We start from the raw sequence: 26,164 nt of genomic DNA, 5'->3' as shown, positions 1-26,164 counted from the left end.
AGAAGCTGAGTCAGGAACAGTTCAGAATGGGTAACAAAGCATATGATTAGCTAGCTTCTCTGTGTCAAGGCTAATACATCTTTTTGGGAGAATGACTTAGGGAATCTAAAGCCTGGTGGATTTATTAACATCTCTCTTTTTCCTGGTGGTGTTGGTGGAGGGTAATGGGGGAGACACCTCTGTTTGGTTCTCTGCCAGGAGGAACACCTATGCAACAACTCAAATAGCGATAAGGAACATTTGGAGAGCCAGCTCTCGGTCTTTTCCGCACTCATCCCAATTCTGCCACCTTGGCTGTAAGGGAACTTTTCACGGGTTTGGTTGTTCCTCAGATTTCGGTCTCCTGGGTGTGTGGTGGGGGCCTGGCTAATAAGAGGGTTGGTGGGAAATGGAGAGAGAAGACCTATGAGGCTCACGTTCACAGGGACTCTGGCTGAGAAAGGAAACGTGCTGTCGGAAGCTGCCAGGGGACCTCACCGTCCAGCAGGGTCAGATGTGAATCCTCCTCGGTCCTCCTTTCTAGGCATCTTGCTAAGGTTCTCCTTTACCTTCTTTCCCACCCCCAGCAAGGGAGGGGGTTAAGTAGAATAAGGATTGCCTGCAGAAGTAAGTGTTTACCTGTGTTGTGGGAACGACTACATACCACCTGTTTCAACTTCAAGATTTAAGATTGTGGCGTTTCCACATATACATTTTCTCTGGACTTGACATGTCCCAGTCCAGGCTCAGAATGCGACAACGAAAGTGCAGCCTGTGTGAGTGGTCGCCCCACTCAGAAAACTGACCTCAGAAGAATGGAAATCATTCAGAAAATCCATTACTCACAGAGGAAATGAGGGTTATACTTACAGAGTTCCCAGGTTGGTGGGATGGGCCTTAGTTTCACTATCTTAAGGTGCAGGAGTTGGTCTCTTCACTAAAGACTTTCCCACTAAGCTGGTAGAAATGCTCGCTTTCCCTAGCTTTCTCTCCTACTAATCCTTGCTTTCAAACGCTCTTTCTTTTGTCCCCTGAAGAGTCAACATGATGTGTGATATTTCAAGAATATAATAAGCAGCTCTTCTTTCACAATGGGTATAAGCAACCTGGTGTAGCTTGGAGTCCAGGATTATGGAAATACAGTGAGGTACTGAAGACTACACACCGAAATACATCTAGTCTTTTAGCTGAAATCTCAAACGTGTTGGGACTGTTGCCATGGAATTTCACAAGCTCTTTTTTCCTGAGACAGACGCCATGCTACAAAGAAGGATAAACCATTTGTGCAGTCTGTGGTGGAACATTTTAATTACTGGCAGCACATAAACGAGTTGAGTTTGAGCCTAATGCATAAAGCCCTTTCGAAATATCAAGGCAGATACATAAAACGCTAATCCACCAGGAATTGTGGGTTCTTGGCTCCAGTAGAAATGTTCACACAGCTGACTCTTAATTTGTAAACAGGCTCCATGAAGTTGTTCCTGGAAGCGGATTTATTTTCCCTAACATAGGTTCTTTAAAAGGAGAGAAAAAAAAAAAAAAAAAAAAGGCTTTGGCAAGCAGCTGCAGGTGCCCGTTTGTGTGTACACTCTGGGGCAAGATCAAAATCCCTTCCTGTTTTTTGTTCCTCTCCACCATGCTCTTCACACCACAACTCAGTGGTTAAAGGAAAAACTTAACAATACTTCCATTTTCACACCAAAGAAATGTGAAACGTATATTCATATACATACTCTTCTGCTTAATACCCATACATTAAGAGGTTTAAAAAAATAATTGTGGTTCCTGCATAATCACATAAATTTAAAGCTGTAAAGGACCTTCGAGAACATCTGAATCCAATTCCTAGTTCTATGGTTGAGGAAGCTTAGTTTTAAGAGTTAAGTGATTTGCCCAAAGTCACTTGGCTAAGTAGTGGCAAATATGGAATCAGCAGATTTTGTGACCCTCAGTCCAGTGCTACTTCTACATTTTTTTTTAATTTTTTTTATTTATTTATTTTTTGCAGTACGCGGGCCTCTCCCGTTGCGGAGCACAGGCTCCGGACGCACAGGCTCAGCGGCCATGGCTCACGGGCCCAGCCGCTCCGCGGCATGTGGGATCCTCCCAGACCGGGGCACGAACCCGTGTCCCCTGCATCAGCAGGCGGACTCTCAACCACTGCGCCACCAGGGAAGCCCTACTTTTACGCTTATTACATCACTTTTCCTTGATAGCATGTCTCCCATAATTAATGATAAAGATGACCGACACATCTGCAGAACCAAGGTCAGACTTCCGGGAATCTTTGTGGAATACAACAGCTCCATTTAAAATGGGGGTTGGGAACCCTCCCCCCAACTCCGACCTGCCTGATCGAGGATATCCTGCCAGCAGAGGTGCTCCCCTCTCACTCCATCCTGAAGTTCAGCTCTAATCCTGGTCATCCTCGGTTCCTTTCCTGTGGGGAGGGGGAGGCTAAGTCATACTTTCAGGATTCTTTGGTATTTTTTTGGTCAAAAAATCATTGGCCAGTGTGCTTTGGGTTTGTCCACCAATATTCCATGAAGGAGATGAAAAACTTTCAGGTGGTTGTTCCTCCTTCCCTCCATCCCTGGGTGCTGCTGCTAAACAACTCCCCGCCTCAGAACCAAGCCTGCCACTCGAGATAGCAGGAAATGGATGCCATCACCCATGGTGGACAACCTCCTGGAGTTCCCATGACAGTCTATATTGAAACCATTAGTTCCTCTGAGAGAGAGTTTCTCCTGTGCATGAATGGTTTGACTCAAAGCAGCTTTTAATTGGAGACGGGAGGGTAAAGAGTAGAAGCAGAAGTACCATCAGAAAACTTGGGTTATTTTTGCTTGTGTGGTAAGAAGTGGATCTGATCCTTGGAGACTAGGGACTTCAGTTATTGGTAACATTTTATGGCTGTTCTTTTCCTTATTGTTAGACTATAATTTGTGATGGAAGGTTTATATCCTAACCCTTTAGTCTTGTGTGAAGTGCAGAAGGGCAAGCCTTCCCAGCAAGGTCAGCTGGTCAGCAGTTCTTCTCTGTGGACCTGGGCATATGGCTAAAAGTCTTTTCCACATATGGCTGATGTGTCTCAGAAACAATGTCTCATGCAGCACAAGCAGGGGACTCTTCTGGTTGGCAACAGACTCCAAAGAATGCCTGTCTATTGCTGCAAAAGATAATGACCAAATGCTTCATTGGCTTTTAAATATCATAAAATTCAGTCCCTGACGGGAAAACAAAGGTTTCACAAAAGTAGTAACATGATATATCTGCAAACAATTTCTGAATGGGGACAGCATTTCTCTGCTGCCCGTGTGAACGTGATCCTTTGGACACTAAAATGGCATGAAAAGGGGATTGGAACTGAGTTTGTTTTGAGAGTGATTTGTTAGGCGAGGGGTATTTTAAAAATGATGTTGAATGCTCAGGTGCAAATCATCTCTGGGCCCAGATCTTCACTTCAGCATGGCTCTGTGTTCTCCTCTGGCTATGTGAGATGAGAACTCATAGCGATCGTGGCTTCGATAGCCACACATGTTACACTCAAAAGGGTCACGAAAGCCGTGGCAACCCATGTGAATAGTGAACATCACGTAATCCAGGAAGAGGACTCGACAGTGGTCACACCGGTACACATCCATCACCTCCCCTTCTTTGTTGATCACTTTGATGGAGTCTCTTGGGCAGATGGGTGGGGGCTTGAGGAGTTCATAAGAGCGGGGGACCTCCTTCAGAAGCGGCATCCCATTGCGGGCCCGAGAAGGGACCATGTGATTTTGCTGGTAGATGTGATTCTGGCGTTCCTCATGGTTGCTGTCAGTGTCCGTGGAGTCGTGGCCACTGTTGTTGGGGGAGAGGCCTCTTTCAGAAGGCAGACTCTTCTCTGGCAGCTGGACATTCTTCTTTTCCAGGTCCTGGGGGGCACCATTCGGCATCTCGGCACGGGTGAGGGCTATGGGGTACATGCTGCTGATAACTGGGACCATCTCTGAGGTGGGAGCAGGCGGTGTCTGGACCAAGGGGCGCAGGGCTTCGGCACCAAGATAGCTGATGGCGTTATTGATGGCCTGGTCCATCATTCGGGTCTGGATTATCTCACTCTCTTTCTCATACACATAGCTGGGATTATAGCTGACGTCAAAGCAGTGGCGCTTCTCACCTAGAACAAGGGAAGGAAAGAGTGACAAAAGGAACAACACAAAGGCAGAGAGTTTGTAAAATTATTTTCTGGAGTCCTTGGAAAGTGAGGAAGGACAAGTGGCCTGTTCAAGAACACTCAGCCCAGGCAGAATGGTCCCACACGGGTGTTGAAGCCTCAGGGGACAGTGATTGACAGCACATGCTTGGACAGTCAAAATAACTGAAACCAGCGGGCAAAAGGGAGAGTCAGAGATGTCACTAAGTTGAGGCTACAATGTGAGTTGTTTCCACTGCTCATGTCAGAGGGAACCCTGGAGAAAAGAAGCAAGAGAACACCAGGAGGGGGCTTAAGAGGGGGCAAGGCAGCCGCCAGTGTACAGGAGCATGGGGACCTCTGCACTTCTATTGTCCATGAACTCTGAAGACGCAGTCAATCCCCGAACTCTTAGTTTGCTTGTTCTTTTCTGCTTGTAACACTAGGGAGCCGGGGGCCGGAAGTGCTGCAAAAAGTGGGGATGCTCTGGCCTCGGCAGCTTTTTAAATAGCTGCAGAGGCAGAAAAAATAGCCCCCCAAACTCCAGCTTATCACTTCCCAGACACGTCAGTTATCAGACTGACTGAGATTTAAATAAAAGAGCTTCAAATGTAGAGAGTTTTAGAAAAGGCTTTTTCTTGATGAAAGATCATCATGATCTTCGCCCTCTTCATAAAGTGTGTTATTCTTCTTTTGCTTGAAAAGATGTATCATTGATACATGTGTGATCATTAGTACTTATCTCACACTTAACTGAAAAATTTACTTGTGGTCACCCTCTCCTACTTCTCATGTCAAACTGCTGAGAAATTTTGAAAACAGAGTTTAGCCACCTTCAGGGCGTGTGGGTGTTGTGTGTTAGAAAACAGAGGCTCTCTGGCCACAGGGAAGGCAGGAGCGGGATCTTCAATGATGGCAGATGTGCTCAATGGTGAGTGGCTGGTAGAGGCAAGAGAAAGTGGGGAAGATGTGTCAAGGGCTGGAGGTGAGGCTAACATTATTGCTGATGCTTTTTCATTCTGTAGACATTGGATTCTGAGAGATTTGCTAAACCGTAGCCTCTCTTCCCTAACATCTCCTAGGCATGTTGTGGTTCCAGAACGTGCCACTGCCATACAGTAAAGGCTTCTGGGAAGACAAAACAGAAGAAAACAAAAAGGATTGGAAGAACCAGTTTCTGTTCTTGAGGTATCTCCAACCTAGTGGGAGAGAAATAAGACTTGGCTAGATGGAATTGGAGAAAAATAAATGTTAAAAGTTGAGAAAGGGCTGCCTTGCTCTATGGAAGCTTTTGATTTTATTTTAAATGCCATGTTTGAGGCGTTTAAGCAGGGTGGGTGACGTGTCTTCTGTAAAAAGAATGAAAAGGGAAGGGCAGGGTGGTCTGTAAATATACGAACTGTATACTTAAGTGTTATGGGAATGCGAAAAATTCAGGAGTACTTGTGGAAGGGAAAGCATTCTTGGAAAACCTAAATTTTGAGAAGGGTCTTGATGAACTGGTAGGATTTAGATTTTCAGAGACGTAGAAGAGATATCGTAATTGAGGGATGAGCATGAATCAAGACAGACACGTGGGACCGTCCAAGACGTGGGCTGGGAGGGGTAAGAGAGTCTGGTTAGAGCAAAATATCAAGAAGTGTGGAAGAAAGTATTTCTCCAACTTCACTCAGCCCTCCACATTCCGCAATATTCATACCCCAGGGTGGTGTGGTGGTTGGGAGCACGAACTCTAGAGTCAGATGGTGTGGATTCGATGCTGCCTAGTTGTGTGACCTTGGGTAAGTCACTTAACCTGTCAATGGCTCCATGTCCTCACGTAAAATGGGGGTAATACTTGTACCTACCTCAATTGGTAAGCGCTTAGAACAGTGCCTGGCACATAGAAAGCACGTGGTAAATGTTAGGGTTTTTAATTTTGTTTGAATCAGCTCGCATTTCCTTCCTTTCTTTTTTTGCTGAAGAAATTTGTTTTTTAAGGAAACTTTATATCACTAACATAAACAGAAAACCAGAATCACTTGCCACAAAGATAAGGTAACTATGAAAAATAAAGACAACGAAACAGCAATTTATTAAAGTTTGATCAGATACTGTAAGTACCTGGAGACAAAGATCCCCTCTCTCTTTGCTAAAAATAGAGATTACCAAGTGTGTGATTAGTGTTGAAGACAATTAACATCTAATTACGTCTAAATCTTTCTCCTTGGTATAATCAGGAAGATTGAAAGAGAACTAAAAAGAAAATAACTTTCTTGCCATGTGGATCAAGGTTTTCAAATGCTCTGTGAGCCTCCTGGCACTTTGCTGCCAACATTTTAGGAGATACTGAAAAAAGATAACACGTGGTGGGACCAAATGATGGGCATTCTGAATAACCAACCGTAGGGTTTAGATTTGGACAAACGGCAAACCTCTATAAACCGCATTGAGCAAGAGATGCTTGTGGTCAAAATGTTATTTTCAGGATATTAATGTAACAGCAATGTGTAAGATGGACCAGAACAGTGAGAAACTGGAGACAAAAAGACCTGCTAAAAGATCCAATCTAATCAGATAGATTTGTCCTGTATCCCCACTACCTTAAGGCCAACCTGACAGTTTCCAGACAAATACCTGAGAGAAAAAGTATGCACAGAAAATCACCATACCTTGGCAACTCCATAAAAAGGAACAGAAACGTAGACCTTTGCCAAAGTAATCAACGGTTCTTCTTTTCAACTGCCAGATTGGATAAGTCTCTGATTAGAGCTGTTTGGAAGAACGAGACTGAGGACATGAAAGCTGTCTAAAGTCACAAATATTCATTCCCCTGAAAGTGACACAGAAATGATGAACTTCGTTTCCTGGCCTTTTCAAGGTTACTGATGATTTTCCAGTGTGGTTGGATCTACTCAGTTCCCCAAATACCGGGGGTCCCTGGAAATCTTTTTAATCTTTTCGCCTAACAGAGAGGCTCCAGAAAGTTTCCGAGGTGGGGCAGGCACATCACAAACTCTGCTTTTATCTCTTCTCCCAAGAGTTGGTTTTACTTAACTAGGCCTACAATTTCATAACCTATACCACCTGCAGCACATGTCAGAAAACAGCTGAGTGCTGAAGTTGTAAGAGGCAAAACAATACGAGGAAAATCAACCCCTGGATGAGTGGAAATATGTGACTGAGTTCTGTGGTTAACGCAGACCATTGTTCATTGTTAAGAAGATGGGAGAGCCTCAGATCTTCACGTGCACGCAACCTGCACTCATCAGGTCCCCTCATCTCCGAGTTACGGTAACTTGATTAGTGCAGATGATTATCAGTCACCTGTAGACACGATGACTCAATGTGTATGAAACTCAGCAGGGGTAAGCTACAGTAATTGAAAAGCCAACAGCTCACGTTTCTTTAGTAATACACTCATAAAAAAGGTTACTCAAACCACAAGAGTGTAACTGCTCCCAAACCTGCACAGAGCTTCTAGTCCAGCTTCTAGTCAAAATCGTACCACACACGTTTGAGTGATTAATGAGAGAAGCTTCGTGCTGAATTACAGGTTTTCTCCCAATGATAGTACAAATGGCAACAACAAGTCCTAAGTTTAGAAACCAAGGCTACTTGGTTGGGCCGTTCCCTACCTGTGATCCCTTTTAAAGGTGTCAATCCCTACCATCTAGGCTTTGGTAACTCTGAACTGAGCAACTGCCTGACCTGAATTGCTGCAATGTGGTGAGGGCATATGGTTGTTGGCTTCTAAGTGCCAACCTGAAAGTACAGAATCATAGCCTAAAGCTAAAAGGGACCTTAGCTGAGCATGTGGATTTAGACCTCTGCCTTTGGGATGGAGGGACAAGATCCACTACTCTAACCTGTTTACTTCTCTACTTCACAGTACCGAGCACTGTGCCTTATATATAATACCAAGAAGAATAGCTACTATTTATTGAGCCACTACTATATACTCAGTGCTGTCCTAGGTACTTTGCATATTGTCTCACTTTACCTAAGATGAATTATCATCTCTTAGTCAGATGAAGGACCTAAAGCACAAACGGGTTGATTAACCTGCTCAGGTTGCTCAGCTGGTAAATGGAGAACCAGGATGTGATCCAAGGGCCCATATACCTCAGGATATGGTTGAGCATTAACTGCTGTTTCCTGGCTGCTACCTCGCCCATGGCTGCACAACCCCACCACTAGCAATGACTTCAGATTCTCTGCTGGGATGGTTCCCATAGGCAGTAGAAAAGCAACTGTGCTTTGTTCCATATGGACCAGTAGCATGCATTCAAGAAATTTCTATGATGAACAGAGTTGTCATGATGTCCATAAAGTGCTTAACAGAGTACTGGCACATGTAAGCACTCAGTAAGTGGTAGATCTATTATTATTGTTATTATTCTTGTTATTATTATTGTTATTTGCCTCACACCATGTTAAGTGTTTTGAAGAATACAAACTTAATTGCAATCCAGGAGGAGATGTAGTATGTACACAATTTCATTACAAATTAGTATCCTGAATACTATGTGGTGGAACAAAGTATAGAGTAGCCAAGAGAGTGGAGAGAGAAAAATACGGACCATGTCTCAAATATGCCACGTAACATGGGACAAATATTAATCTATTCTCTCCTCTAAAGTCTCCGTGAAATCTGAGGTGGTAATAGTGGTGGTGCTGGAGACAGTTACACAGATCACAAAAAGCAGACTGTTAAACTCGCCTTGAGTGCAGAGGGAGAACAGAGAAGAGAGAGAATTCAGGCAAGTATGGGAATGGAGACCACGTGGAGGTTTAGGGGGCAGATGGGAGGGAGGGCATTCCAGACAGTGAGCATGGAAAGAAGGATTACAAAGAAGTGGAACTAGTTCATTATTGGCTGAATTAAAAGATTAGTCGGCTGAAATGATACATTCAGAAAAGATAACTTGGAGACAGATTGTGAAAGACTCAGAACGCCTGGGTGGTTTGGATTTTATTCTGATGGGGAGCCATTGAAAGATTTTTTGAAGAGGAGGAGAAATTATTTGAACATTAGAAAAATAACAATTCTGAGGTTACAGTCATCATGATGGGATAATGTGAAATACTGGGGTTTTCTTTAAGCCTTTAAATTTCTTCAAGTCATTTAACTGTATCTGCTGATGCCTTCATACAATTTCCCATGTATCATCGATTGCTCGTACTCCAAGCACATATCCTCCCCCCGAAAAAGGGCAGGTAAGCAGGGTAAATGGAATATCTGATGATGATGATGGCTGATCTCAATCTAAATGAGACTGAAGTGGCTATAACACCTCTTCCAGGAGGAGGAAGGCAGAGGGTAGGAAGCCACAGAACGAGAAGCAGGAAGGAGGAGAGAGAACAGAGAGAGCCATGGGGGTGGCAGAGAGGAAAACTGAGCTGGAAACCACATTTTGTTGCTGCAGAAGCCTTTGTCCTCTGTGACTCACCGTGAAGTGCTATTTGGTTGTCATCTGCCCAGATGGAGTCACCACAGATCTTTTCTCAAGAAAACACACCCTTAAGAGAGAATGACTGCCCTTCTTCAAGGCTTTTTCTTCCGCCAGCTCTCAATGACTAGACCCTTCCCTTTCCAAAGCTCCTGTGTAGCACACATGACATGCACTGCTCTGGGTGACTTTCTGGGGGAGGAGGGCCTCGGACTGCAGCACTTTATAGACCCAGGCTCTGGCCCTGCTCTGTCACCTACTAGCTGCATCTCTCCATCTTTCCCTTCCCCCTTCCCTCCTTAGTAAAAGAACTTCACTGGGTGGTTCCTAATATCCCTTCAAGCTCAAAAACGTTATGACTTTTGATGCTTATAGGATTAGGGATTTTGGCTCTTTGGGAAGGGATGGGAGAAGATACTTTTTGCTTTTAGAAACAGGTATTAAAACTGCTTCCTGTTGCTCTGTTAACCAAAGCAGACAATTTCTCATTAGTTACTTCACAGGGAGAACCGACAGTGTTTGCTGAAGTGTCAAAACCTCACAACATGTTTACCGGGGGGGTGAGTGAGATCTTTTTTCATGTTCTTTTCAACATGAAAACTTCCTTTAATAAAGTAATACATGAAATTTTAAAAAATAGGGAGATGCTATGGTAACCACTTTGGTCTAAATAACACATCTGTTTTTGGAGAAAGAATGAAAATCAGAGAAAGAAATATGCAGAAATGTAGTCATTTTCCTCCTCCCTTCAGGAGAGAAATCTGGCCTCTATTTTGAGCCAAGTATTTGAAGATGGCCTAGTTAGAAGCATAGTCAAGCAAGTTTGTAACAGGAGAATAAGATTCAGAAAAAAGACAATCCCTAAAGGGCTTAGGTGCTAAAAGTAAGGTCTTCTTGTCCTTTGGAAAGAACAACTAAAAAGAATTATTTTGATGACGTAAAGATGCTGATTTCTAATGAATGTGTGTCAATTTATTTCCTATTTTATAGAAAGCGATTCAAAATTTCTTGGAGAACTAGGGAAAAAGTGATTTCATTTTTCTCCTACTCTTCAACAGAGGCATGTTTTTGTGTTTCTAAATGCATTTAGACTTAATCCAATCCTTCCCTCTTCCTCAGTTCATCTCTAATGGATGAAAAATGCTATCTACTGGTAATTATCTCAAGCCTGTTAGGAAAGTAACAGGCTGACCTGATGGTATAATTTCACCTTTACCCTCATAGTTCAAGAGGTCAGGGAAGCCAAGCTGTGCAACTGTCAACAAGGATTAAAGGGAGTGACTCATTCTTCCTTCATACTTTACCCATTGCCATTTCCCTAGCAGCTGAATCTTTTCAGAAAATGATGCCTTGGAGAGGAAATATAGGAGAGAGAAGAGAAGGAGGGGAGACATTAGCCCCATATGTTTTATATCACTTCATCCCATATACTGCACAGTGTCATAATGTTCCTTTATTTTCCCCTTGATATTACTATTTTCTATCAAAAGGTGGATTCAGTTAAATGATTGAAGGGGTTTCTTTTGGTTTTAAAAAAATCTCTTAAGGTTCAGGGAATAAGCTAATGCTAGAGGATTAGAACAGTGCTCAGGAACAAGAATATCACGTATATGGCAGGAGCTCTGTAACCATTTGCATGATAAATGAATGGACGAAAGAGCAAATGAATAAGTAGTAATGTACTAAGTAAAATATATAAATGTTGAACTAATGCAGCTGTTTTATAGATTCTCAGATTAAATGACATCTTCCTAAAAAAAACCTCCTAAATTATATACCATGGTTTATAACATAAAATAACATACCGTATCTGTACAACCTTGAGAAAAAAGTTATCTGAAGTTATACATATGGGTTTATAAACAAAAAGTGGTGCTCATTATTGCAGCCTTTTGTAATTCATCTTGCAGACTTACAGAATGGTAGAGCTGCGAGGGACCTTCTCGATCACTTCAACACCTGTTCAGTCTACTCATTTCACAGGTGAGTAAACAGAGGCCCAGAAAGGTTACGTGATTTGTCTAAACATACACAGTTAAGAAATGACTGAACTGGAATCACAACCTCAGTCTTTTGGCTTCTAATCCAGTGCTCTTCCTACTGCACCTTACCACAATTTATAAAAAAACCAAAAATTCCCCCAGCTATTCAGGGCCCCAAAGTCCAGAAGTTGCTACCTCAGCTCAAATCAAGAGCTAACTCTACTGGGTTTCCTGATTCCATCTCAGAGAGAACATGATGGTTCAGAAGATGACAGAGATCAGTACCTACAAGATCAGCACCTCTCCTGAGTCTGGAAATGGAAGAGTGAAAATCCTCTGGTCACAATGGTAATAAACAAATGGAATGGATCCCCTATGCAATAAGCAAAATGGCATGGACTTGGACATGTGAAACATGTGTTTTTAAACCCATGAAGATACTGAAGCAACTTTTATCTTATTAAGTAGGGCTTTAGCTCAAGGACAGGTTTAGGGCAACTATGTGGACTAAGTACCTTCTCTCATATTTTAGTTCTCTTAGACCAACATGCATTGACCATAACTGGATTGAAATTAAGTTACTTTACATTTTTTTTCTTTCCCATTTCTCCCCATGTTTCTCCCCACCCATATCAGCTGCAGCCATTTCTACAGCCAAAACATCCACCAAATTAAATTATACTCATGGCATAGAATAACAATCCAAGTTTCCTTTTGTACGCCAGTCAGAACCTCTTCACATAAGTACAGCTCAAAAGAGGTATGAGCAATGCTCTAAGATAACGTCTTGGAATCACAATTGGTCCACTGTGCCTAAACCCCATATAGAAGTCACTACACGCCCCCTGACATTTCTCACCAAGGAGAGGGAAGATGGTAAAGAGGATAGGGTCTCTCTGAAATGAAATTCACCAACTTTAGTCTGACACAGTTTATTCTTAAAGTGACTAAAAGAATACAATAACTTCTCAGTCAAACAACATAAAGTAAATAAGTATAAATACCAAGCTAGGAGGACAGGAATAAAGACGCAGACGTAGAGAATGGACTGGAGGACACGGGGAGGGGGAAGGGTAAGCTGGGACGAAGTGAGAGAGTGGCATGGACTTATAAATACTACCAAATGTAAAATAGATAGCTAGTGGGAAGCAGCCGCATAGCACAGGGAGATCAGCTCAGTGCTTTGTGACCACCTAGAGGGGTGGGATAGGGAGGGTGGGAGGGAGACGCAAGAGGGAGGAGATATGGGGATATATGTATATGTATAGCTGATTCACTTTGTTATACAGCAGAAACTAACACACCATTGTAAAGCAATTATACTCCAATAAAGATGTTAAAAAAAAAACAAAAACAAGCTAGGTAGCTTTGAAATATATGGGTTCTTTCAATATATCTCTATAATTCACATAAAATTAAAAAACTAATTAGACCAGAATAAAGTTTAACCAGATTTAAAAACCAGGCAGGCACTTGATATCTGTAAAAGCTATTGAAAAGAATAAACACAAAAGGACTGAAGTAAGAAATCAACAGCAGCAGCAAGTAGCTTTGGAAAAACAGACTGACAGGTTTCTAAAATATTACTGGTGTTGAGGGAGGTCTATTTTCGTGTGATAACTATTTTTGTTCAATATCACCGACTTTCAATTTATAGCAAAACCAATACGTTCAATTCAGCTGCCTACTTCACAAATACAAATCTATTTAAAATATCATAGTCACATTTATGTAAACATCTGGGAGAATTCAACACAATATTTCTGCCATTTGGCAGTCCTAACACTTTAATGGACATAATTATTTCTTAGCCATCTCATGCTTGCTGTATTTTTTGACAATGTGAAAACCAATGGTATAAAAATTAACTCCAGTAAGACAAATGATTAAATCAAACCTTGTTATTTAAATCTATGCATTCCCAACCACTTTCTCTTAAAACCAATTCTCAATCAAATTCAAGAAAATATGGCAATACATTTTAGGGCATGAAAAAAGTTTGAGCCTGATAAGGGAACCAAGTTGTAAAACATAGTTGCAAAAGATTACAAAAATGCTATCTTGAACATCTTACTGGTATCAATTGCACAAACTCTCTCATGGAACATATGTCATTCGGAATAAAGAGGAAGGAACAGCATTTTTAACACCAACTTCATTTAAGAAATTGGATACCAAATAATCCCATCTTCAGTAGTTAAGATTCTTTAGTTAAAATATTTTATCATTTGCTCTAGTTACCAAAATGAATCCTGAAGAATAAAAGTTGTACAATGGAAAATCAATTACCTTATTTTAACAGAGATTAAACTAGGAAGGGCCTGTGTAGTAAGCATCCTATGTTATCTCATTCAAACTATCTGCTAACAACAGCAGGAAAATGGGTTGTATTCTTACCAATGAATTTCTGAGGCATTGAGCTTTTTCGCTTTGCCACATTGCTTGCTAATCTGTCCAGAACGAGAGCTCTTTCACTTCCCATCTCTGCTTTGATGTGTCTTGCCTCCGCACTTGCTGGTTTGGAAAAATGAAAAAAGAAGAGGGAAAAGAACACGTTGACAAATGGAGAGAAAAAGAAATAAACTGGAAGGAAAAGTGTCAGAGGTCTGATGCAAACTCTGTTGTTACCTGTTATTACTGCTCAGATTCTTGCCTGGGTTACCTGCTGTGGTCAGTGAAGCCAACACCAGGGCACATTCAAATCTTGCAGTCTTATGCCGACATGGGAAAGCCCAACCCATCCCCAACCAGTACCTTCATTAGCAAGAGGAAGTATTAAATAAACAGCCTGGACGTGGTTGGTTGCAAAAAGATAGATAGATGGAGATCTTCTAACCCCCGATCAGCCTTCTTTCTGATTCTGAGTAACTGCATGTGACACCTGCAGACTGATATAATTCTTCTTAACAACTTTGAAAAAAAAAAGGCCGGTGCCCCAGATTTACTGCTATGTTTATGTTAATAGCACTTTTGAAAATAGATACACTTACCCAGACAGCGAGAAATCTACTCAGTGATTTGTGTATTGAAATTCTGAGCGTTTTTTTCTTTTTCTTTTTTGCCAGCGTGCTCCTTTCAGTTCCTGTCTTTTAAACTATATTTTTCTGGGCTCTGCATTATCTGTTCCACGTGCTCTTCACATTTCAAAACTGTCTCAGTTAAAATCTCCCTGAGCAACACTTCTGTCTTGCAATTAAAGAACAATTTGTATAATGCATCTTTATTATATTTCTAATGAAAAGTGTGAATAAAAACTGCCTAAGAATATGGTCCAATTGTCAATCCACAAATAGACCTTTAAGTGGTATAGGTCTGTTGTTCTCAGACCTGCCTGAACATTAGAATCACCTTAAGAGCATAGGAGACACACATGCCCAGGCCCCCCTTCAGATCAATTAAATCAGGATCTCTGGTGTAGGGGCCTAGGCAACAGCTTTTTTTTTTTTTTTTTTTTTTTTTTTTAGCGTTACGCGGACCTCTCACTGTTGTGGCCTCTCCCATTGCGGAGCACAGGCTCCGGACGCGCAGGCTCAGCGGCTATGGCTCACGGGCCCAGCCGCTCCGCGGCATGTGGGATCTTCCCGGACCGGGGCACGAACCCGCGTCCCCTACATGGGCAGGCGGACTCTCAACCACTGCGCCATCGGGGAAGGCCGGCAACAGCACTTTTAAAGCTCTCCAGATGATTTTTTTTTTTTTTTTTTTTTTTTTTTTTTTTTTTTTGCGGTACGCGGGCCTCTCACTGTTGTGGCCTCTCCCCTTGCGGAGCACAGGCTCCGGACGCGCAGGCTCAGCAACCATGGCTCACGGGCCTAGCCGCTCCGCGGCATGTGGGATCTTCCCGAACCGGGGCACGAACCGGTATCCCCTGCATCGGCAGGCGAACTCTCAACCACTGCGCCACCAGGAAAGCCCCTCTCCAGATGATTTTTAAGATGCAGCAAGAATTGAGAACCGCTAGAAGAATATATAAATAGTGCCAACATCGAACCAACTAAATAGTAAATTGGAATAAATATAGTACAATTTAGTCTGGTACATCAGGCAATACCCAATGAGAGTTTATGTCTGAAGTTCAAAGAGATACCAGCTGCTCTAAATACAAGGCTTTAAATGTTAACACATGATGCTAGCCAAAGCTAGGGATCAGTAAACTTTTTCTGTAAAGGGTCAGATAGATAGTAAGTATTTTAAACTTTGTGGGACACGTACAGTCTCTGTTCCATATTCTTTGGTTCTTCCTTGACCTTTAAAAATGTAAAAACCCCTGTGCACAAATAGGCCGCTGGCTACATTTGGCCTGAGGGTCATAGTTTTGCTCACCCCTGCCCTAAGCAAACATGTTGTGATGCTACAAACATTTCCCTCTGTTTTATCATAAGCATTTCAGGGTGTCCAAGCTAAAATGAAGTATCTGTACATTCTTAATGTCTCTAAGGAAGAAGAAATTGAAATCAGCTTAAGTGACTAGAGTAAAAAGCAAGTGATGATTTTTACAGAATGGACTTTTTTTCCCCCAAATACATACACAGATTTAGGAATTGTCAGTGCTCATTCTGTAGCTGAAGAGTTTGCTGTGTGAAGAGATTCTGATATACAGAAAAAATGTCACAAGTTCCATGGTCTCTCAGATATTCAGTATCGTAAATGGACATGCCCAGAGAGAATAAAACTGGCCATCTCTGAAGTAAATGAAAGACAAAAAAAGACCTCAAGGAAGGGACTTCCCTGGTGGCACACTGGTTAAGAATCCACCTGTCAATGCGGGGGACAGGGGTTCAATCCCTGGTCCAGGAAGATCCCACATGCCGCGGAGCAACTAAGCCCGTGTGCCACAACTACTGAGACTGCGCTCTAAAGCCTGTGAGTCACAACTACTGAGCCCACGTGTCTGGAGCCTGTACTTTGCAACAAGAGAAGCCACCACAATGAGAAGCCCGCGCACTGCAACGAAGAGTAGCCCCCACTCGCCACAACTAGAGAAAGCTCATGAGCAGCAACGAAGACCCAACGCAGCCAAAAATAAATAAATAAATAGATAGATAGAAAGAAAGACCTCAAGGGCAAGACTATCAAGAATGGCCAGGGTGGGAGACCAAAGCCAAATGAGAAAGAGAGAATTCAAAGTATTAAATATTTTTCATTTTATTATTGGCATGGTTTTGGTTCTGTTTTTTTAAAACTCCTTGACAGTCATTACACAATAAATTATAAAGCTCAGTGTTTTAAAAATTCAAGAATAATTGCTCCAAAAATGAATAAGAGAAGAGAATGATGACAATGACCATATTTACTAGACTTCGTGAGTTTCTTATCAAAAATAATTCTATGCTCTAAAGAAATAAATCCCAGCCTCCAGTTTAAGCTATAACAACACTATTTGTGTAAATGAAAACAATAAGGGTCCGAATAAGGGAACTGGGCAGCTTTGGGGCCAGTGGTAAAGCACTGCGACTTTAGCTGACCGATCGTTGTAAATAACGGGCACTTTAGTGACAGAACACTGCTGTTGAGTGAAGTGGGTTAAATTCTGTCCAGCACAGGGATAGGTTTAAATGACCAAACAGGAAACTATTATACATATTATTTCCTTTCACACAAACCACCACCAGATGTGGCACTACCCAGAGCCCCAAGAGCAGAGAGATGAAAGACAAAGGCCTGGGATTTGAAATAAGTTCCTGAGGCTGTTAGAAGGAGGCTTTTTCTTAGAAGCATCAGAGAGGCAGCTAAGTTTGTGCTTTGACTAGGAACATTCATTCTGGTTCCAGCAACTTTGAGAGCATTAAAGCCAGGTAAGGTCCTCCCCCACCCCCATGCCTACCCCATGTAGTTATTATCAAAAAAGATTTATAGTAAAACAAGAATGAAAAACAGTACTTTGGGAATTTTTAACTTTATCCCCATTTTACCACTACTCTTATTAAGTCTTTTAGTTACTCCTCTAACGGCCCCATCATTACCCAGAGATCTGTTTGTCAGTCCCAGTACTTACTGCAAGCATTATGCTGCCAGTCTAGTTTTCCCATTCGGCTCTCAGCATCTCCCTACATTTCACCAAAGCCACCATCAATTACCGCAAGCATCTTTCCGAGGACACACACTCTATATAATCTATATTTAGAAGGAGGCTAAAGCGGGGATACGCTGACCTAAATAACATAATTGGGGCATGTCACTAAATGGCAACCTTCAGAGATAACATCATCTTTTATCCCTGGTTACTCACCAAGCTTGTCATGACAGTCCTTTCTAGGTAAATCTTACTCTGGAAATCAGTGACCAAATGCCTGACATTTAAAAAGATAAAATTCTGGAGTGTTTACGGAGAGACTGATAATTTGAGGCAAGGGTGGAGACTTTCCCATATTCCACAACTCTGGTTGGATTGAAAGGAATCCTCTGAAACTACTAATGTAGAGGGCTGCCATCTACCCACACCCACCCGCAGGGTCATTCACTCAAAATATCAGCTCCAAGATCCCAGTCCTCACTGTACATGTGAACACACTCTAGAGATTAAGTTCATCTTTACTGAGTTAACTGTGTTTTCTAATTGGCAAGTTAGGCAAAGGCTAAAGTTTCAACTGACTATGGTATACTCTCATTTTCTTTCCCAAACTCTCAGTCTTGTGCCTTGCAGTTGTTGGACAGCTGCTGTACTAAACGAACACCCTTTAAAACACAAAGAAATGCTTTGGAGTCAAGACAATCTCTTTGGGATTACAAGGAGTTTAGGCAGTACACTGAAAGGGGGAAAAGAAAAAAGAGGACTTGGCGTTTGGCCCTCTGCTTCAACTTTAAGACCCAACTGTCTATTTATACAAATAGTCTAGACTTGTTATCTTGCCACATCACATCTCAGAATGTAAGTGGAGGGAAACCAGTTTGGCAAGTTAGTAAGGGAACAAGATAATGGGTTTAAACGACGAAATAGGAAATCCGTTCCTGGGTGGTGTTTGGCAGTTTAGTGTTGCAAGGGGTGGGTGTGGGGAATATGGGACGGTGGCAAGGGACAATTTGCACACTTGGTTCATGAGTGAGCACAGTGGGAGTAGGACTATAATTCGGGGTCAACTCCCCTTCATGTTACTTGCCTACTAGTATATAGTGGATATACCCATTTTCATTAGCAAAATGATTTTAATGACATGTTGAAAAAAAAATAATAAAACTCATACGAAGTCAAAATTACAGAATAGGTTACTACCTTTAATCTCTGCAAAAATATTAATAGTTTGTCTGGGTTTTAGCTAACTGTTTGCATGATGCCATTTCTATTTCAAAGTGATTGCAGATTTAACTATATAATTCGTTGTGTTTTTGTTTTTGTTCAAAATCCTTCATTAGATCTTGACGTGTTAAATGGATCTCAAATAAGAGGCATTTCTTCCTGTCTCTTCTATGGTGTGGTCAGCCAGTAACTGATGGAGAGTGGAACAAAGGGGTGTTATTATGCAATAAGAATTGTCTAACAAGAGACTGCTATCAAAGAGCAAGGCAGGTTCTAACAAAAAAGTTACATAAAACTGTTGCCTTTTTGAGCAAGTAGAATGAATACTACTTGTTGAGTTAGTATTGATTTTCTAATAATCTGTTGGGAAAAGAGACATTTAAAACACTTTAAGCTTTTTCTTTGGACTGCTATTTGGTAAAAATATAAATTTATTCTGAAACTCTCATGCTTGTATTATCTCAACCGCAACAATGAGAATGAAGATAAAAGGTTTTGACTCCTAGATTCATAAATAAATATAATTATTCAATTAGTCTAAAAATCTTGTTATTACTAGAACTCATTGTCATACAAAAATATGTCCCACTCCAAGTATTCATAATTTGTGTGAAATGAGGCTAAATGAATCTCTATACCAGCTGTTAGTCCCTTTCTGGAATAAGGATCAAGCTAATGAGAAAATGAAATCTGTGATCGTCTATATTCATTCTTCTTTTCATATATACTCCATTAAGACAGGATTAGAGTATCTTGATGATGTCTGGTATAAAAACTTGGACTGAAGTAACACTATCACATGTATCTCTATTAGACCTTTATATTAACAGATCAAGTACCCGGTCCCTTGTTGGACTGTGAATACTTTAAGGGTAGGGGCTTAACCTTCACTCCTCTTTATAAACAGCTCTGACACACAGCCTGGCACATGAGAATCCAGCGCATGCTATCTGAACAAAAGAAAATGATTAGCAAGGCCGGAAGTCCTGTTGCCCAACACGACCTTCTTTTGCAGATTGGTCTCCAGTCCAAGGCCTTTTCATTTGTTCTGCTTCCATAAAGACCTGCTTCCTGACTGGGGCAGGTTTGTCCCAAGGCTTGGCTCTCACTCTAGGCTGCACTTCAATTTACAATAAGCCCTTGATGAATAAGTGCCACATCCACAGTGCAGCATCATCACTTTAAAAGCTAGGGATGGGGCTTCCCCGGTGGTGCAGTGGTTAGGAATCCGCCTGCCAATGCAGGGGACACCGGTTCGAGCCCTGGTCCGGGGAGATCCCACATGCCTTGGAGCAATTAAGCCCGTGTGCCACAACTACTGAGCCTGCGCTCTAGAGCCCGTGAGCCACAACTACTAAGCCCACATGCCACAACTACTGAAGGCTGCACACCTAGAGCCCGTGCTCTGCAACAAGAGAAGCCACCGCAATGAGAAGCCCACGCACTGCAACGAAGAGTGGGCCCCACTCGCTGCAACTAGAGAAAGCCCGGGCACAGCAACGAAGAACCAACGCAGCTAAAAATAAATAAATAAAATAAATAAATTTAAAAATAAAATAAAAGCTAGGGAGGTACCGCTGGTGACACTATATTGGTCAGGCTCAAAATGGAACGCTGTGTCCAGACTGGGACTCCCAATTTTAAGAAGGAAACAGAAATGGAAACCATGTAGGGAGCTGTGGCAATAATTAAAGGATTGGCTTGTGTTTGAGTAAACATTCTTTATATTTTGGATTTCAGGAAAAATCATGAGAACTATTTGAAATATCAAAGATAGACAGGACATGCAGTATTTATTATATTTGATTAAGCTGTGACTTTATACACTTTCTAACCTGAAACCACCATAACGACATATTTGTTTTTTTAAAAAATCAAAAGTTGCTGACTTAGTTGACCCTTTATTTTTTTGCTGAGACTTAAAGTGTGTTGCATGGATCCATCAAACCAGCCTATGAAATGCAAATTAACTCAACCTCCGTATTTCAGTATTTCCTGAATCACCGTATACCACTGAAGATAGTGAAAACATTTCTTTTGATACTTTTCTAATATGAAATTCCTAAAAAAGGTCATGGGAATGGGAAGTAAGGTGGTAACCTTACTTCAAAATCAGTAATTTTGAACTTACTGGTCATAGAGGATGTTTTACTCAATTTTTTCCCCTGCTTCCAGGACAATCAAGACATATGCATACGTATGTGCCTATTAGTATGTGTGTTACTCTACTCTTGCTAACTAGATAATACATAACCTTTAAAATATATATAGCTAATTAAGCCATTTTTCCAAAAGTGGGAAAAAAACCAAATGTCCATTAACTGATAAATGGACAGATAAAATGCAATGAATCCATATAATGGAATATTATTCAGCCATAAAAAGGAATGAAGTACTACCACGTGGATGAACCCTGAAAACATTATGCTGAGTGAAAGAAGGCAGACATAAAAGGCTACACATTATATGATTCTATTCACGTGACATGTTCAGAATAGGCAAATCCACAGAGACAGAAAGTAGATTAATGGTTGCTGGGGGCTGGAGAGAGGGGGAACAGGAGTGACTGCTAATAGGTACAGGGCTTCTTCTGGGAGTGACAAAAATGTTATGAAATTAGAGTGGTGATGGTTGTATAACTTTGTGAATATGTTAAAAACTACTGAATTGTACACTTTAAAAGGGTGAGTTTAATGGTATGTGAATTATGTCCCAACATGTCTTTGAAAATAAAAAAAAAATAGCTAATCATGAAAACAACAAAAGTTCTAGTGATTTTTAAGTAAGTCACTGAATTTTTGATGAGTCTCAATATCCTCACCTCTAAAATGAACAGGTGATAGGGAGGGTGGGAGGGAGGCACAAGACGGAGGGGATATGGGGATATATGTATACATACAGCTGATTCACTTTGTTATACAGCAGAAATTAACACAACATAGTAAAGCAATTATACTCCAATAAAGATGTCAAAAAATAAAATAAAATGAACAGGTGGGATTAGATGCTCTCTTTAATCCTTCTTGCTTTAAATACCAATGATTCTATTTGGAATATAATAGATTTTCATAACTTGAGAATTTCTCACAGTAAGAGCTTTGTCTATTGTCTGAAATGGAACGTCAAGTAAAGATGCCCAGGTATTGCCTGACTAACCTTAAGCATGTTGCTTTAAGATGTCAAAACCCAAGTTTTAGGTGCCTTTTTTTTTTTAAGAGTAAACATTTCTTTTTAGAAATAAGGAGGAAATCCAACTCCTTGATAAAACTAAAGATGCCATCAGGATAAAAAGCAGAAGCAGTGCAAACCAACAGAATTCAGTTGGCCAGCTCCTAACACCATAAAATAGGCTTTATCTAAAACAAAAGTTTCCTCTCACTCAAAACGGGTACAGTTAAACTCCTCAAGATTTGCACTGCATTTTTCCTGAGTTTCACATTGTTTCTGTCACTTTTTTGTAATCTTTCTGTTTTAGAATGTTCAAACGATTCAACTGCAACTACTGCTGTCAAACACCAAATCCCACGAGGGTTTATACCTACTCTAAATAAGCAACTGGTTCAAGTAAACAAATAAAAATATCAGGCAATCCAAGCCGCAGAACCAGGCTGATGGTCAACTATATGGGTCAACTGCAGAGATGTGACACAAAAAAGTTTCAGGTTATTTCAACTCAAGAATGAAAGGAAATAAAACCACAACTGATACATGGAAAGACATCCAGTGTTTCAATCAATTGTCACTAGGCATGTAATTCAAAACACTGAATAAAATATGAAATTCCCAGAACCAAACATAAGCATCACAATAAATCATATGAGTTGACAAGTACATGATCTGGCGGCCTTGCGCAAAGAAAATCCTTTTGGTTTTAATGGACTCTGCCTTTGCCACCCCTCACACTGCCTTTACCCTCAATCTTTACCATTTCAGTTAATGGCAACTGCATTCTTCATCACATCCCACAACAATCTGTTAAGAAATCCTGTTGGTTCTATCTTTAAACTATACTGTATAGAGTTAAAACACTTTGTACCACCTCTACCATTACCAAGACATAATTTTTTCTTGCTTGAATTATTGCAATGGCCTTCTAACTGGACTCCCCAATTTCTAATCTTATCCCAAATACAACCTATCCTCAGTAGCAAGTAGAGTGATTTTTTTTTCAAATGAGAAGTCCAATCACGTCACCTCTCTGTTCAAAATCCTCTGAAGATTTTTAATTTCACTCAGAGAAAAATCCAAGTCTTTACAATGGCCTACAAGGCCTGATAAGAGCTGGTTTCCTATTTCCTCTCTGGCCTCATGTCCCACTACTCACTCTGTTCCAGCCACAAAGGGCTAGCTATACTTCTTCAAATTCAAGGCCCAGGTCCTTTTCACTTGCTATTTCCAAGTTATCTGCAGGGCTCTCTCCTTATGCTTTTAAGTCTGTTAAAATGTCAGCTCCTTGATGTTTTTCCTGATTTACCATCAGCCCCCAGTACCTGCATTATTTTTCTCGATAGCAATTACTACCTTCTCTTGTGTAAGGTACTTATTCTCTTTGTTTCTAGTCTGTCTTTCCCGATGAAAATATAAACTCCAGGAGGGCAGGATTTTTTTGTATTTTTGTCTACTATTGTATCCTACCACCTAGAACAGCGGATGCTCACTAAATATGTGCAGAACGGTGTCGCATGAACTCACCAGTCTCAGCCAGGTCAGTGCTCTGAAGAAATGTACGGCAGCGCTCCTTGTGCTCCTCAAGGGAACTTCTCTGCTTGTAACTCCTGCCGCAAAACTCACATTTATAGGGTTTCTCAACTATAAGGAGAGCACAAGGGGTACTCAGTGACCCTCAGGGGTTATAGAACAAATGGTGTATTGGGGCCCTGTGAAAACTGTCCACTAGGAATGAGACTGCTGACAGAAGCCAGAGTATTTGGATACTTGTGCACTTACAATTACTTTTAAATTTAGTCAACTGAAATAAGGTTATGGCCTATGATTGACTATCATGTTATTCTTTGAAAGGATAGGGTCTTTTCACAAATGAAAGGATTTGGATTTAATGACTATCATGGAGCATAGTGTTTTGGCTCCCGATCCAATCTTGCTTCTTCAGGAAAAAAATAAAAATAGGAACTTTTTATTTTTCAAGGAGGTTAGTGTGGTTTAAGAATGAAGTAGGGGGCTTCCCTGGTGGCGCAGTGGTTGAGAGTCTGCCTGCTAGTGCAGGGGACACGGGTTCGAGCCCTGGTCTGGGAGGATCCCACATGCCGCGGAGCAACTGGGCCCGTGAGCCACAACTACTGAGCCTGCGCGTCTGGAGCCTCTGCTCTGCAACAAGAGAGGCCGCGACAGTGAGAGGCCCGCGCACCACAATGAAGAGTAGCCCCCGCTTGCCGCAACTGGAGAAAGCCCTCGCACAGAAGTGAAGACCCAACACAGCCAAAAATAAATAAATAAAATTAAAAAAAAAAAAGAATGAAGTAGGAAGAAATCCCATATTCTGCGACATCCAGCTGGCTGTAAGTAAAGAATGCTGCAGTTTGTGGGAGTTAGTCATTCAGTCTTTTTAGAGCATTGACATATTTCGATAAATGTAGCTTGTCCTTGCTCAGTGGCTATAGCAAAGTCTGGGCTCAATCAATAAAAACTTACCTAACCAACTAAGGATAGTTTTTGTTTTCTTTTTTTTAATTAATTAATTTATTTTTGGCTGTGTTGCGTCTTCGTTGCTGCGCACGGGCTTCCTCTAATTGCGGCGAGCAGGGGCTACTCTTTGTTGCGGTGCGCGGGCTTCTCATTGTGGTGGCTTCTCTTGTTGCGGAGCACGGGCTCTAGGCACGCGGGCTTCAGCAGTTGCAGCACGTGGGCTCAGCTGCTGTGGCTCACGGGCTCTAGAGTACAGGCTCAGTAGTTGTGGCGCATGGGCTTAGTTGCTCCGCGGCATGTGGGATCTTCCCGGACCAGGGCTCGAACCCGTGTCCCCTGCATTGGCAGGCGGATTCTCAACCACTGTGCCACCAGGGAAGCCCCTGAGGATAGTTTTGAATAATAGAAATAAGAAGGAATTGCCAAAATGACTTCATCTTAACTTCTAAGATAAAGCAAAAGTTTCCTCAAAAGTTCATCCATACAATTCAGGCCACCTTTAACCTCCTAACTCCTCCAAATGAGTTATTTTTTAAATTATGTAAGTAATAACTTCAATTCTGTGTGCGGGGCTAGCCTTTCTGACTTGTCAATGAAATATACCCCATGAATTTTTCAGTTTTAGGGACTGAGATTTTTTTATTTTCTAATCCTCTTGCTCGGTTTAAAACAGTGCCTTTGGGACTTAAAGCACTAAAAGATCCTTATGGAATCCCAAGTTAAAATAAATGCAGCTCTGTTAGGGCTAAGAATGTTAAGTTTCTGCATAAATTGGGGTCCTCTAGAATCTGTCTTAAAAATGACTATTATTGTTGGATCTTAGTTGGAAAAAGCAACAGAAAAGAACTACTATAATTTTTTGGACCAAACTCAGTCGTAATTCATTACTTTGAACAATGAGCTGTAAAAGAAACCCTTCTTTTGCCACTTATGATCTCTCATGGTGGGTTTCGTTGGGGCTGATTTGTTTAATCCTTAGTCTCTGCATTGTGACCAGTTGCGGGTTTGGGGCTGGGTTTTCATCAAAGCAGAATGTGAATTGACATAAAAACAAAGCTCTTCAATTAAAATTTTGTCAGATAACATCAAGAACATGAGGTCCCAAATTTGAAAATAAACTCAGTTTTATTTTTCTAGGAGGGAAATTCTAAATGTTGAAAAAAATGTATCTTCCGTGGTTAAAATAGGAGCGAAAACATCAAGACAGAACATAGCTTTTTATGAATTCTTACTGCTGCTCATCTTTTAGAGACTAAAAATAAATAGGCTGATGAAGAAGAGAGTTGGGTTTAAGAAATTTAGCTCATATATACCTAAAACTAATACTATGTTATATTGTCAATTATATCTCAATGCAAAAAAAGAAATTTAGACCAGAATGGCCAAAACTCCCCAATTTAGTCCAGACTAGCCAAAACTAACCCCCAACAATGAGTCATACCCAGTTTACAGTTTTACATAATTTACAAACAGTACATCATTTGCTTTATCCAGACTTTTGAATGAAAAGTATGTGTGTATATTTTTAGGAAAATAATCTTTTAATAAAGTTTACCATAAAAATACTGATGGCTATAATTTTTTTTGCAAAAATTAAAAAAGCATTTTTATAGGGCAGGCTTTTCCTGTCTGACTGTGATGTTCTCTAGGGGCGCAAAGATGGTACGGAGATGATCAACCCCATTGAGCCAGACGGAGAGCAATTAATGCCTTAATG

General features: G+C 41.2%; 1 protein-coding gene across 1 annotated transcript in view; it reads right to left on the bottom strand.

Moving 5' to 3' along the window:
• Nucleotides 1-3,437: 3,437 nt before the first annotated feature.
• The window catches only part of IKZF3 (IKAROS family zinc finger 3), a gene marked incomplete at its 3' end in the record, with an annotated part of 58,731 nt that continues 36,004 nt past the window's right edge, over nt 3,438-26,164 (bottom strand). Inside the window, exons 2-3 of the mRNA XM_082679292.1 lie at nt 13,968-14,084; nt 3,438-4,141 (exon numbers count right to left, since the gene is read on the bottom strand). Coding sequence (XP_082535418.1) covers nt 3,438-4,141; nt 13,968-14,052 — 789 coding nt within the window. The 5' untranslated portion in view covers nt 14,053-14,084. The remainder of the gene's footprint in view (nt 4,142-13,967; nt 14,085-26,164) is intronic.

The sequence above is a fragment of the Grampus griseus genome (assembly GCF_964374135.1).
Source record: "Grampus griseus genome assembly, chromosome: 20".
Classification (NCBI taxonomy): Eukaryota; Metazoa; Chordata; class Mammalia; order Artiodactyla; family Delphinidae; genus Grampus; species Grampus griseus.
The sequence above is the reverse complement of the archived record's forward strand: the minus strand, read 5'-3'. Positions and strand labels throughout refer to the sequence as shown.